The following is a 14,495-nucleotide window of genomic DNA, read 5'->3' as shown; positions in this document are numbered from 1 at the left end:
GGGGGGGGGGGGGGGGGGGGGGGGGGGGGGGGGGGGGGGGTACTGTTCAGCGATTTGTAGACATACAGGAGTATTTTGAACTGGTTTGGGCCTGCTTTTCGTCAGCATGGAAGAATTGATGGGAAGATGGATGGGGCCAAATACAGGACCATTCTGGAAGAAAACCTGTTTGAGTCTGCAAGAGACCCGAGACTGGGACGGAGATTTATCTTCCAACAAGACAATGATCCAAAACATAAAGACACATCTACAATGGAATGGTTCACAAATAAACGTATCCAGGTGTTGGAATGGACAAGTCAAAGTCCAGACCTGGATCCAATCAAGAATCTGTGGAAAGAGCTGAAGACTGCTGTTCACAAACGCTCTCCAGTCAACCTCACTGAGCTCGAGCTGTTTTACAAGAAAGAATGGGCAGAATTTCAGTGTCTCCATGTTCAACACTGATAGAGACAAACCCCAAGAGACTTGCAGCTGGAACTGCAGCAAAAGGCGGAGCTACAAAGTATTAACACAAGGGGGCCGACTAATATTGCACGCCCCACTTTTCAGTTTTTTATTTGTTAAAAAAGTTTGACACATCCAATAAATTTCATTCCACTTCACGATTGTGTCCCACTTGTTGTTGATTCTTCACAAAAAATTAAAATTTTATATCTTTATGTTTGAAGCCTGAAATGTGGCAAAAGGTTGAAAAGTTCAAGGGGGCCGAATACTTTTGCAAGGCACTGTATATATACACATACATGTATATATATGTATGCATAAAAACAGAGCATTTTATATCGGTGAATTATCTTGATGGAATGGCTGATATCCGATATTTAACTTTATCGCTAATATCGTCCGATAGCAATACCAAGTCGATAATATCGTGTATCCCTAACTAAAATGCTTGGAAGAATAAGCAAAATGTTTTATCTTATTGTGAGAAAACATGTCCTGATGGCTTATATACAAGAAAAAGCAGGTGGATTGGTTTTTATCTCTGGGCTTTCTAAATGTGTCCCTCTGAAGCTGTAATAGAGAAGATAAAAAGTTTTAGTTGCTTGTAATGTCAAAAATATTTAGGCAATGCTGTCCATCTACATATAAAGTGGTTGCCCAACCTTTACCCATGTACATCAAACTCTCAAAACAAACTCGTCAGAGCATTTCATATAACACAACAGTGATTACTTTGAATCTAAACACTTTGATAGTGATTACAGCAGAATTAAATTCAATGCACTTTAATTTATTTATATAGCGCCAAGTCACAACAGAAGTCATCTCAGGGAACTGAACTGAAACATTCATACATAACAAGTAAGTTAATAACGTTATTTATGTGAGGAGCAGACTGCTTTGAGTTTAATTACATTGCAGACTCTCATCTTGAGCAAGCATGAAGGCGACAGTGGAAAGGAAAAACTCCCTCATGTGGAAGAAACCTTTAGCAGAACCAGGCTCAGGACAAGCGGCCATCTGCTTCGACCGGCTGGATTTGAGAGGAACAGGAAGGAGGAATAGATACACAATGGCAGGTTGAGAATCACATGTTAAGATAGAACTAATTTAAAATAAAAACAAAAATTCAATTTTAACAATTCATTTTAAGAAATGAGGTTAATTTGTCCCAGTAGTCTAAGCCTACGGCAGCATAACAAACCAACACTAACTATAGGATTTATCAAAAAGTAAAGTCTTAAGCGCAGTCTTAAAACTGGACAATGTGTCAGCTTCACAGACAGAAACTGGAAGTTGGTTCCACAAGAGAGGAGCCTGAGAACTGAAAGATCTTCTAGGGACCGCGAAATAGCCTGCAGCCGGAGAGTGAAGGGCTCTGTTAGTAAAATATGGAACTACAAGCTCTTTAGAATGATTTGTTCAATTGATCTAGTAGAGCGCTGTATGAATGGGTAAATGAGGGCACGGATTGTAGTGTAAAGCACTTTGAGTATCTCGATACGATAGAAAGGAGCTATACAAGTACAGTCCATTTACCATTTGAATGCAAGATGGAGCTAGGTTGTTGAGGGCTTTGTAGGTTAGAAGACGTGGCAGGCCAGACACATCCTCATATTTTATTGTTTTTATTGTTCAAACGTGAGTCATACAGAGGTATGAATTACCTGAACTGCTTGTGATAAAGTCAGGTAATAATCTATCAGATTAAAAAGGAGTGCGGAAGCAGAGAACATTTGAACTACGCTCGTCAGTCAGGTTAACTCGTATTGTGTTAGGATTTTTACTATAGTCTGGATGGTTTTTTTTTTTTTATGATGCAGGCCTATCTAGATCATATAATTATTACGACATATGAACAAACCTATGGTCTTTGCCAGTAGGACAGAAAATGTTAATAACTACAAATTTTAACGACGACACAGCTGCTTTTTTTAGTTTCACTTTCACAAACGTGTAAAAAACTCTAAAAATTTACCGCAGTACACCGTCATCTTTGCCCCCAAAAGGACAAAAAGGGTGACGAATAACATTCTGAACGTAAACTCGGTTCAGGTCTTGTTGAAACTTATTTTTTGGACCGTAGTTTCTTGGTATTTCCGTCCGCGCTGCCGTTTCCGCCAAGTCGTTTCTTCTTCATTGAAGGTGCGTTCATGGATCCTCGTAAATTTTAGAGTTCTGTTTGGTTTTTTTTTTCGGCGTACGTTTTAGGAACAACAGATATCTAAAATAATAAATAATTTTGAATGGTTCCAAAAAGGATTAAAAAATACAACTGGGACTTCTATTCTATCCAGCTTTAGAAAGAAATCCAGTTGCTTTGTTTTTGTTTTACCCTTTTTTATTTAACATGACCTGGATGACAAAAAAAAAAAAATCACCGTCATTTTTGATTTGTTATTTTGAGTATATAATAGCCCTTTAATGTTCCCAACGTTTTCTAATTTTACCCGTGTAGCGAATGTTTGCGCATTAAGCAAAAACATGGTGCATTGTATATTTAACCGTAATAAAGGTATCAATTAAAAATAATATTTCCAAGCATCATTGAATGCTCCTTACTTTACGTATCGCGTCATATCAAGGCGTCTGTTTATTTTATTTTTTTAATCATGGCGTCTGTTTTTGTTATGAAACGGTTATTTATTTATTTATATATTGCAACGCCCTATCTTACGGTTGCTGATTTACTTCTTGTAGGACTCATAAATAAATTAGCATTACGTAATAGAAAAGTTTAAGATTTTTACTTAGGTTTCGTTTAGGATAATGCACAGCAGCATGTTTTTTTTTTATTTTATTTTATTTTTTTAATTAAACTTTATTTCAATTAGAGAACATTACAAAATTCTTCCAAACCAAAATCAACAAAATACACACACACACAAATGATACAAAACTGTCACAAAACATATTAAACTAAGATATAGGCAATAATGATTTTTCCGGAAACTTTAATTTATTCTTAGGGCTTTTGATGTTTTTGCAGATACCTGTCATTTTAAGCTTTGTGTTTACAGCTTTTATTTATACCGCGTGCGCAGCCAATCAGAAAATTCATGTTCGGTTGCTAGGCAAATTAGTTTTCTACGGGTTATGTGGCAGGCAAGCGCCAGGCTTTTGAAATATTTAGTTTTACATAACTTATAAAAAATACATTAATAAAATAATTTTTAAGCATTATCTGAAAACATTTTTGTAAAAATGTGAAAATTAAAGGTGCAGCACTAAACTTCCCTTATGTTCGTGTCAGCAAAGCTCATATAATCCTGAATAACGGTCTCTGTGCCAGATACATAGGAAGGAGAAGTCCACCTTACATATATATATATATATATATATATATATATATATATATATACGGGACCATCTTGGATATTCCTCCTTTCGTTACATAAAACATAATTGAAACTAAACTGTCTTGTAAAACTTTTATGTATTTATGTCTTTGATCTCATGGCCTTGATTTTAGATCTTGCAGATTTAACAATTGAGTTTCACATAAAAAAAATAATATTATGAATGACCCACGTACATAGAAAATGTCTGATGCTTGCTCTTGGTTGAATAACAAACTGGAGTAACAACATATTTATTTTTAGTCTTGTTTTTTGGTTGCTAGGCAGATTACACTGTTGTATGTTTGGCTGCAGAGAAGCAGGCAGGTAAGGCAGCACACTTGGAGTCTAATAATTTAAACTGTTCAACCTATTCCGCTGATTTAGTATAATTTTTTCATGTCAGTGTTTTCTGTCTGCCCATGTTTCGTCATGCATTTTATTAACGTTAATGTACATTTCTCGATTTTTTATTTGAGATGTGTCCATTTTATGATTTTTAGTTGCTTTGGCCAAGTTATGTAAAGCTACTATAGTTTTATTTTACCAAACATTTGGTATAGAATATCAGTCAGGTGCATCTCAATACAACAGAAAAAATTCCAGCCTACAAAGGAGCACAGATTTTTTTAAAAAATTTTTATGTCATAGAATAGTTAAATTTTTGTGAAGTTCATTGTCAGCCACAGACAATACACCCAAATACAATTGTCCATACAGTTTACTGTTTGTCTTTTATTCACAACTTTAAATCAGATAGAGATCATGAAATAAAAACAAAATTCTTTCTCCAAGAAGTTCTGCTTTATTGCTTTGTTTCAAACATTCAGCACTGAGCAGCTGTAAAAGTCGTTTTTGGGTATCTGGCTGCCATTTATTCCAACAGTAAAGAAAAACGAAAAGAACTGCGTCACCATTCTTCCAAATAAATCATCAAGTTTCATACTTTTTTTTTTTTTACATCAGTCTCTTTCATCCCAGTTGAAGCTCCTCTTGTTGCTTTCACTTGTACTCCTCCTTGTTTTGGCCCCTTTGGCCATTTTTTCTTTTTTCTGTCCATCTTTTCTTTCCGAATCGGAAACCAAATCCTCCTTTCTCGCGGCTGACAGCTTGGAGTCCTCCGGCTATTGAGGTCAGAGCATCATTTCTCTTCCTCCCCTCCTCTCCTTCTCCTCCCTCTTGAAAGTGCATGTTTTCCAGAGAGTTTTCCCTTGGGAAGTGTGCCAGTGGCAGATCCGAGGAGTCTCCTCTCTGGGCCCTCAGCAGTGTCTCCTCTGCCCAGGGCTTTAAATCCTCCTCTTCCTCAGACCCCAGTAGAGCTTGTAGGAGGTCTTGAGGCCAATGTAACAAAGGTTTAGGATCTCTGGGGTTCTGCAGGGCAGCCTGGAGGTCATTCAGGGTGGATTCCAGCTCATGCCGGTCCACTGTGGAGGACTGGGGGTACGTTGTGGCTGATTTTGGGCAGAGGAGGGCCAGGATGAGGAGGGTGAGCTGTGAGGAACCGAGATAGAAAGACTGTCTCATCTGGAAACAACAAGCATTAATGGTGTATTGTATTAAAAATAGATTTGTGTAACACTATTTACACCTCAACTTGCATTTTTTTATTTGCCTATTGTTTAAAATAAAAGCAACAAAATTGCATAAGACAAAAAATAGTAAAGAAACTGCAAAGAATCAAGTAGGTCATTTAACAAGATTATCCACTCTTTATAAAATCGACTAAAAAGTCCTTGAAAAAGAACAAAATTAGGATTGTGTAAACAACTTCTTAATATTTACAAGTAATTCTATTTGAATAAGTTTTAGTCTGTTTAGATCAGGGGCGATTCTAGAATCTGACATTTAAGGGCGCTCCGCCCCCAGTGCTGACAATGGCGCTTGACTTGAACAACACGGTCATTGACATCAGAAGCATTTGCAATGTGGGCGGAACACAGCGGTGGGGGGGTCTGGGTGTCCACCTCCAGAAAATTTTTAAGAAAGTAGATGTCATTTCCTGCATTATGGTGTATTTAATGGGTTATTAAACATCTGGATTTACCTACAGAAGTAAAAAAAATGATTCAATAACTATTTTAGAGAGCAACAAGAAGTATAGCCTGACCAACAGGTCTCCTTGTGTGAATAGAGCACGCACCACTTCTCTCACACATCCTAACACCCCCTCCTCCACTCCCGGTTGACAAATGCCGACAACTGTATTGCGGTGCACAATACTAGATACTACAGTACTATGCTAGATGCACAATATATACTTTACACAATATTACAATACTATGCTAGATGTGCTAGCTAAGATGCACTCTTCTTCTCTCACAAAAATGATTCAATATTTTGGTGAATCTAAGATTTAACAACTGAGCTTCCTCATAAAATCGTAATGATGGTTTCTTAACTTTCACGGGTGCTGAGTTAGAATTTAGGGGTGCTTGAGCCCCCTCCCCCCCCCCCAAAAAAAAGAGGCTAAAATCGCCACTGGTTTAGACACCTGTATATGTATGCTACGTCTAAGCTACTTTAAACTTAAACAAGCTGTTGAAACATTTACTCAGAAGTCTAAAATATATTAAAAAAATTAAGCAAATGCAATAAAATCAACATCCATATATGAGCAAGAAAAAAAATCTGATTTATTTTTCCTACCTTGCGTGTCAGACAGCTTTTTGCACCGTCTGTAACATCTGTTGCTTCAAACCTTTTTAAAAACTTATCCCCACCGCTCCGCCCTCACCCATTGGTCCCTTAGGCCTCTGACGCATTTATATTCAATGAATGCCATAAAGCTCATTCTTCCAGCAGAGACGCATTAGCCCATTTCAGCATGGAGGTCATAATATTACATTTACTAGTAATTATAGCTTCTTGTTTGTTGCAGGAGGAAAAGGAAGCCAAAAATTAATTAAGATGTTTTTAATGAAAGAATGTCTTTGCAATAGTAACAATTTCCCTTTATGATTGTGCTCATTAGAAAACATGCTTCGCTGGGAAAACACAAATATACCTGAAAGAATCTCATAATCATCTTGTGACAAATCCAAACCAAATGATGCCTTTCTGTAAATTAAAATACCATCAATTGTAACATACACGTGTCTGGGTGCCGATCATTTGTTAATTTTAAAGTGGAAACAAAAAAGAGCTTTTTATTATTGTTGAGCACACATTGATAAAGAAGCCTGGTTGGAGTAATACCAGGAAGTTGCATTCATAATTAAAATATGTCAACATCTACTATGGTTTCCACATGCAGGTTGCTTAAAAACAGCCTTTAAAATCTATCTGGCGGATTTAAAGCTGAAACAGGTGAAAGGAAATGCAATTAAAACAATCAAATATATAACTTGCATTGTTGTGCAAGTTGTTCATATATAACACACATGTTATAACATGACATGTTCTAGAATTGCGCCGCTCGGGGTGGCTGCATGTTCCGTTACTTTTTCCCTGAGATTTTGCTTTGGGCAACTTTCATTTCTCTTTTTCTGGATCACGTTTTTTGGATGATTGTTTCCTCTGGTATCAGATGCTGTGCAGCTAGAAGGATTTTTACTGAAACTTTCTTAGTTTTGGACATTTGGACAAATCTCAAATGAGTTGAAAAGGAGGCTTCGTGGATGCATCCCCATCTCCTTGCCAGCTGTGCTCAAGTGCCTGACAACTGAGATCCTGGAACTGGCAGGAAACGTGGATTGTGACAGCAGAAGGACCGAGATCGTCCCCAACACCTGCAATTGGCTGTCCGCAGCGACAAGGAGCTCGGCAGGCTGTTGGGAGGAGTGGCCATCACTCTGGGAGGAGTTCTGCCCGGTATTGGGCGGTCCTGCAGCCTGGGGGAACCGAGAGGCCAGCTGAGTCTGGGTGTATGGATTGGACGGGATCTGTGGCCAGTTTCTTTGGATCCGCTGTGTGACGGACCTTTACAAGCGATCCTTCAGCCATCAGCATCTATAACATCTCTTAATGAAATGAGGATAACGAGTTACAACATTTAATTTCCCTTTGGGATTAATAAAGTATTTTTGAATTTGAATTAATTTAAATTATGAGCATGATAATGCAAAATATTTGTTAACAAATCACATGTTGGTTTTTGTACTCCTTAAAACTGAATGCCACTTTTATTGTTTTAAACATAACTTGCTGATTCACCTATATAACTTAATTTTTCAACTCTAAATAGTGACACACGAGATAAGAGAAGGAGAAGTGTTTTTGAACAGTAGGTTTTATTCACTTATTTAATTAAACATCGTCACAATTCTATGATAAATGAAGCAATAATAGTTCATGAAATTGTTTGCTTTTGGACTAATAAACTCCTTGATTATCAACCACAGTTTGTTTGGTTCTCTTTCCTGAATTAGGATAAAGTTACTTTTATTTAAACCCAAAATGTTTATTGTAATCTTAGAGGACAATCTATGACCTAAAGAGAAAATTCCCAAATTGTGTCTGTATAAAATCACTAGTTAGCTGTAATGTGCTTCAAAAATATCACTACTCCTCTCTACTCCGCCTGCTGCCTCCACAAAGTCCCCAATGGGGTCAAGAGAAGCGATACACCCCGTTGCACTCTGGGAATCGTAGTTCAGGAAGAAGGTGGGGCTTTGCAGCAGCTGATATGCTGGCTGATTGAGGACTGGGCTCACAAGTGGTTCACAAATTGGAGCAGTGATCTGGGAGAGCTGCAGCTGGTCGATGGTGCTGGTCGGGAAAGACTGGTCCGATGGAGAGCAGGAGGGGGTTGAAGATGTGGTTGCCATGGCAGCGGCTCTCGAGGGGTCAGAAGGGGAACTGACCTGGGAGTCCTCGGAGTTAAGGGTCCTCCTGAGTTTGGCTCGAGCGTTCTGAAACCACACCTGACGGAAAAACAAAAGTGGAGGAAAAGTGATGGAAAGAGACATAAAACACTGATTGTAACGACAAGCTGGCGTATTTAGTTGTCTGACCTTGAAGAGCCTCCAAAATCTGATTTTTTACAGTGTTATGAGCTTTGTGAACCAAATTGTCTGTTTGAAAGTCCCTAACTGCATCTGTTGCAAATATGAATAATAATAATAAAAATGTAGATAGCACCTCCTTTTGGCCTGCCTCGCTGATGTTATGGCGGTGCATTAATGCCTTTGGCAGCCTACACTTCTGGAAAGGCTTCATAAATGCAGAAAACTATAAACAAGTTCCATTCAGACGTCTTTTTCAGCAAGACCAACGGGGTTGAATATTGATAATTGAAATTGTTCGTACTTTTGAATGTCTGCAACTTTGAACAACACGTTGATTTTATTTTAGAGCATAAAGTATAAAGATAGCAGGGTTTAAAGGGACTGCACCACAAAGGATCAGGTGACGTGTACCTGCAGAACTCTCTTGGGCAGGCCGGTCTTATGAGCAAGGCAGGTCCAGTCTTTGCCATCAGGGTTGTGCTTCTGGGCAAAGTAAGTCTCCAGGGCTCTCAGCTGCTCGCTGCGGAAACACGTCCTGATGCGTTTGGTCCGCCTGCGGGTTCGCCCACTCGCCTCCTTGTCGTCCAGACGTGGTTCTGGACTGCTGACAGACTCCTCCCCCTCACCTGACACCTGGTTTTGACCTGTCTCTGACATTAGAAAGAGCTGTGTTCAACTTTGCAATAACTTCATATGCTAGCATCGGATATGTTTCAACTTTTAATTTTCAACTTTATGTCTTTGTTGTCCTAATATGCTGATCGTCAAACCATCTGACCCAGAGGGGGTGACTGTTAAAAAGCTGATGCTAGATATATTCAAAACAGGACTATTCAACTAAATTGCTCAAGGGCTGGACATGCAGCAGTTATTGTCATTAAGTAAGTTTAACAGTTTAAAATTTTATTTTAAAATGAACCCATTGGTGGGCCAAACTGAGCTCAACTGTGGGCCTGATTTGTTCCCCGGGCCAGCAGTTGAATAGCTCTGCTGTATAAATTAGAAATGATTTCAGCAAAATTATTTAGAAATGTTAATTTTATATAATAAAACAATGCTATGCTAATCCCATTTGACAATTATAATTACTCATAGTAACATTGCTGCTGCTCTCTTGTGGATACAAAAAGATGAATGCAAACTGAAAAATTAATGACCAAGAACATGGTTAGACATTTACCAAGTTGCTGTTTAATGTCCATATGTTGTGTGTATTTATTAGTTACTACATGGCTCTCACCTTCTTGGAGAAGCTGAGATTAATATATTTGAACCATTAAAACCAAACTAAAGGTTTTAGAGCAGCACATTTAGTTAACAACTCTTTTATTAATCATTATTAATCATCTACAACCATATATGTAGAGTGGAAGTTTGTTGGTACTCTCTTTTCATAAAATATTGAGAAAGGTTTAAAATTTGACTATTTAGGTCTATTTTTAGGAGGCATGAGATAAGTACAATCATCCATCCATCCGTTTTTTTTTTTTACTTAGTTTTCCTTCCATCACAGGGTCACAAAGAGTGTCACAAACACTCTCACTCACACCTGGAGATGACTTAGAGTTACCTCTGAATCCAACATGCATGTTTTTGGTTTGTGGATCATGTGAACATGCAAACTCCACAAAGAAAGGTCCAGAGGCGAACCTGCAAGCTTCTCGCTGTGAGGCAGCAGAGCTAACCACTGCTCTCCCATGCCACTACAAGTGCAATCCATCCATCCATTATCTTTTACTCGCTTCTTCCATTTTGGGTCACGGGGGTCGCCGGTGCCCATGTCCAGCAATCACTGTACGAGAGGCAGCCCAGGACGGGTTGCAAGTCCATCACAGGGCCACATAGAGACAAACGAGACAAACAACCATTTACTTTCTCACTCACACCTAGGGACAATTTAGAGTTACCAATCAGCCTAACATGCATGTTTTTGGTCTGTGGGAGGAAACCGGAGTAACTGGAGAAAACCCACGCATGCACGGAGAGAACATGCAAACTCTACCCAGAAAGGTCCCCGGACCGGGATTTGAATCCACAGACCTGCGCGCTGAGAGGCAGCAGCTGTACCAGATGTGCCTCCGTGCTGCCCACAAGTGCAATCCATTTCCTTTAAATCATATATTTTTACTTTGAAGTGAAAGGGTCAAAATTTTGATTTAAAAGGCAGTTGAGTTGTAGAGTATGAATAGCCAAATCAATGGTTCCCAACCCTAGTCCTTGAGCAACACCATTCTGCATGTTTTAATGGGTTCCCTGATTTGACACACCTGATTTGAAAGAATGGCATGGTTAACAGGCTTCGGCAGAACTTGATGAAGTAATTAAATCACTGAATCAAGTTTGTTGGAGCAGAGAAACAACTAAAATGTGTAGGATGGTGTTCCTCAAGGACTAGTGTTGGGAACCATTGGGTTTGATTGTACAAAGTAGTAAGTCTGTTGTTTTTCTTTATTTTTCTCACTTTCGTTTGCATCATTCATCAGGTTTGTCTCTTAGCTTGCACAGGAATGATCTTTAGTTACAAAAGTCGTATATAAAGGCACTCACCTTCGTTTAGATTTAGTTGTGAGGGGTCTAGCTGCGGCAGGTTGCCTCCCTCGCCATGATAATGAGACTGACAGTACAGGTTTGGGCCCTGCATGAAGTACAGGTTCCCAGGCATTAATTTCACATCACATTCCTGCAAAACAGTTTTGGAAAATATCTGAAATTATTCAAAATTATAAAATAATGACAACATAAGCTTTTTTAACATACCTGGCAGGAGAAGCAGTGAGGATGGAAGGTCAGCTCACCGGACCTCATGACCAAATCGGTGGGTGGGATTGGCTGGAAGCAGCGAGCACACTGACCTCCTCCAAAAAGTCTATCAAGCCATGAAAACCAGACGTCAGAAACTGAACAAACTACTGATACAAGTGAACTGATTCAGTGTAGAGACCTGCAGTAGTCCTGCTGGCAGTAAATGTTCCCGTCTCTCCAATAGAGGGAAGGCTGAGTCTGCAGCTCACACTGACACTGGCTGCAGCGGAGGCAGGCGCCGTGCCACACCCTCCCCGCAGCCAATAGAAAGAAGCGGTCGCACACCTGCTCGCCACATCCAGCACAAAGCATTGGCTCCTGAATGGACACAGCCGTTGGTACCTGAAATATATTCAACATCATGGAATACTTTTCAAGATGAGCCTCAGTGTTCCGAGTCATTTTCTTCTTTTGTTCTGATTACTTTAAATGACCTGACTTCATTATTTGCCAAAATGAAACTTTCTACTTGTTCACTGGAAATATTACCTCCCTCTTTGCTTGTCCAGACTCTAGCCTGTATTGGTCCAACAGTGTTGATGATAATTAACAACTCCCTGAACAAAGGGTTCATCCCATTGTATTTTAAAACAGCAGAAGTGACCCCTCTCTTAAAGAAGCCTAACCTTGATTCTGGCTCCCTTTCCAACTTCTGTCTCATTTCTAAACTGCCTTTTCTCAGTAAATTACTTGAAAAAGTTGTAGAAACCCAACTCAGATCCTGGTTCTGTCAGTTACAGATCTCTGATCCCTTTCAGTCTGGTTTTCTAAAACAGCATTCCACTGAAACTTCTCTGGTAAAAGTCCACAATGATCTGTTCATGGTTGCTGATGAAGGAAAATGCTCTGTGTTGGTCCTGTTAGATCTTAGTGCTGCCTTTGATACTGTCGACCACGCAACCTTATTAAACAGACTGAAGGTGGTGGCTGGTATTTCTGGCTCAGCTTCGGACTGGCTCACATCATACCTATCTCACAAAACTTTCTGCATCAAGACGGACAGGTTCTCCTCTGATTATGCCCCCTTAAATTGTGGGGTGCCACAAGGCTCAGTTCTGGGTCCCCTTCTGTTTTCCTTTTTATTATCCCACTTGCCAGCATTATTCAATCCTTTTCTGATATTTCTTATCACATTTATGCTGATGACATTCAGTTGTATTTTTCATTTAGACCACACCAGCTGGATAAATTGGCCATCCTTGTCCAATGTTTGTCCTGTATTAGTGACTGGCTTGCCAGTAACTTCCTGGTTTTAAACACCAGTAAGACAGAGACATTGATTACTGCTCCCAGTCACCTTCACCCAAAAATCAATCAGAAAATTGCCTCTTGCTGCCCAGTAGCCAAATCAAAAGTAAAAAAATTAGGAGTCACATTTGACTCATCATTGGGCTTTGAGTCTCACATTAAAGCTATTTCCTGTTCTTGTTTCTTTCATTTAAGAAACATTTCTAAAATACGACCTATGGTCTCCAGAACTGACCTAGAAAAAATGATTCACGCTTTTGTATCATCGCGTCTGGACTACTGTAATGCCCTTTTTACCTGCCTGGACAAGTCTTCTGTTTCTCATCTACAAGTAATTCAGAACGCAGCTGCCAGACTTCTCTCCAAATCCAGCAAATACTGTCACATCACCCCGGTTCTATATTCACTGCACTGGCTCCCAGTTGAGTTTAGAATCCGTTTTAAAGTTCTTGTGCTGACGTACAGAGCTTTAAATGGCCAGGCTCCTGTGCATCTTTGTCAGCTTTTGACCAAATACTCTGCTGCTCGTGGCCTTCGCTCCCGGTCACAGAACCTCTTGGATGTTCCACGTACGCAGCTGAAAACTTAAGGGGACCGGGCGTTTCAGTCAGTGGCTCCAAGACTGTGGAACAGTTTGACCCTGCAACTTCGTTCTGCTGACTCTGTTGAGGTTTTTAAAAAGCAACTGAAAACACTTTTATTCTTTTTATGTCATGATTTTACTGTGCTTCTTGTAATTCTTAGGTTTGTTTTATTCTTTGTATATTTTAGCGTTGATTTTTATTGTGCAGCGCTTTGTGATTTTATGTCTGTGATAAGCGCTCTATAAATAAACTTTACTTACTTACTTATACGGTGAATTATTTGTCACTGCATGTACAATGAGACATTACAGGATATACAGAGGCGTAGGGGTAACATTCAAGTTTAAAAAATAGAATAACCATTAAAACACAAACAAAAACAAGTAAACTTACAAACAAATAAAAAGTGGTTTAAAAATTGCACCTGTAGTTTTAAATTGTTTGAAGAAATGGGAAAAGTAGATCCAACTGCACATGAAATTCTAGGATTGTTTACAACAAACAAACAAAAAAATTGCACATAGGACATAAATATGAATGTTCACATGATGGGGGTGGGGGTACACATAAATGTAACGAGGGATTGTGCATAAGTCAAAGCGATGCTGAATGTAAAATAATTATTAAGACATTACTTTTGTTTTTATTTACTGTTGAGAAACAACAGTGGACATTTTCAGTTAAAAATGAGGATTTAATCAAATGAAGCTTTTTTGTCACTTAGCCTACAAATGTTTTATTTAGAAATAATAATCTAACAAGATGTTTCATGATGATAAATCCAATTATTTTATATTTTAGGGCTTCAAAACAGTTTCAACAGTTTCTTTCAGTTTTATTAAAGCTATCAAAAGTTGCTTTTAAACTTATACAAGTTAGCCGTTACTATTATCCTCGTGTTTCTCTTCTTGTGATATGGTTTTTAATATTTGCATTTTTATTGATTATAATATAAAAAGACAATAAAATAAAAAAAGTTTTTTTACTGTGCAATAGAAGAATAAACTCTTTTTACTCAGTGTGTTATTTTTCAAATTTAAGCTGAAACATCCATCCATCCATCCATCCATCCATCCATCCATTCATCCATCCATCCATCCATCCATCCATCCATCCATCCATCCATCCAT

General features: G+C 38.8%; 3 protein-coding genes across 3 annotated transcripts in view; all 3 read right to left on the bottom strand.

Moving 5' to 3' along the window:
* Positions 1-2,568, bottom strand: part of LOC119425784 (H-2 class I histocompatibility antigen, L-D alpha chain) — a 13,227-nt gene extending 10,659 nt beyond the window's left edge. Inside the window, exon 1 of the mRNA XM_037693331.1 lies at positions 2,426-2,568. Coding sequence (XP_037549259.1) covers positions 2,426-2,480 — 55 coding nt within the window. The 5' untranslated portion in view covers positions 2,481-2,568. The remainder of the gene's footprint in view (positions 1-2,425) is intronic.
* A 2,088-nt stretch (positions 2,569-4,656) lies between these two features.
* On the bottom strand, positions 4,657-6,458 carry LOC119425786 (pyroglutamylated RFamide peptide). The gene is made up of 2 exons (XM_037693333.1): positions 6,432-6,458; positions 4,657-5,309 (listed from the first exon to the last, which is right to left on the bottom strand). The coding sequence occupies exon 2, from the start codon at positions 5,307-5,309 to the stop codon at positions 4,788-4,790; it is 522 nt and encodes a 173-aa protein (XP_037549261.1). The 5' UTR covers positions 6,432-6,458; the 3' UTR covers positions 4,657-4,787.
* Positions 6,459-8,257: 1,799 nt separating this feature from the next.
* Positions 8,258-14,495, bottom strand: part of LOC119425785 (LIM/homeobox protein Lhx9-like) — a 6,604-nt gene continuing 366 nt past the window's right edge. Inside the window, exons 2-6 of the mRNA XM_037693332.1 lie at positions 11,673-11,875; positions 11,489-11,597; positions 11,279-11,411; positions 9,143-9,381; positions 8,258-8,647 (exon numbers count right to left, since the gene is read on the bottom strand). Coding sequence (XP_037549260.1) covers positions 8,258-8,647; positions 9,143-9,381; positions 11,279-11,411; positions 11,489-11,597; positions 11,673-11,875 — 1,074 coding nt within the window. The remainder of the gene's footprint in view (positions 8,648-9,142; positions 9,382-11,278; positions 11,412-11,488; positions 11,598-11,672; positions 11,876-14,495) is intronic.

The sequence above is a fragment of the Nematolebias whitei genome, chromosome 19, assembly GCF_014905685.2.
Source record: "Nematolebias whitei isolate Nwh7 chromosome 19, NemWhi1, whole genome shotgun sequence".
Classification (NCBI taxonomy): Eukaryota; Metazoa; Chordata; class Actinopteri; order Cyprinodontiformes; family Rivulidae; genus Nematolebias; species Nematolebias whitei.
The sequence above is the reverse complement of the archived record's forward strand: the minus strand, read 5'-3'. Positions and strand labels throughout refer to the sequence as shown.

Bases quoted from the DNA above. Each gene is read 5' to 3' on its own strand.
- LOC119425786 (XM_037693333.1), bottom strand. From the start codon at position 5,309: ATGAGACAGTCTTTCTATCTCGGTTCCTCACAGCTCACCCTCCTCATC.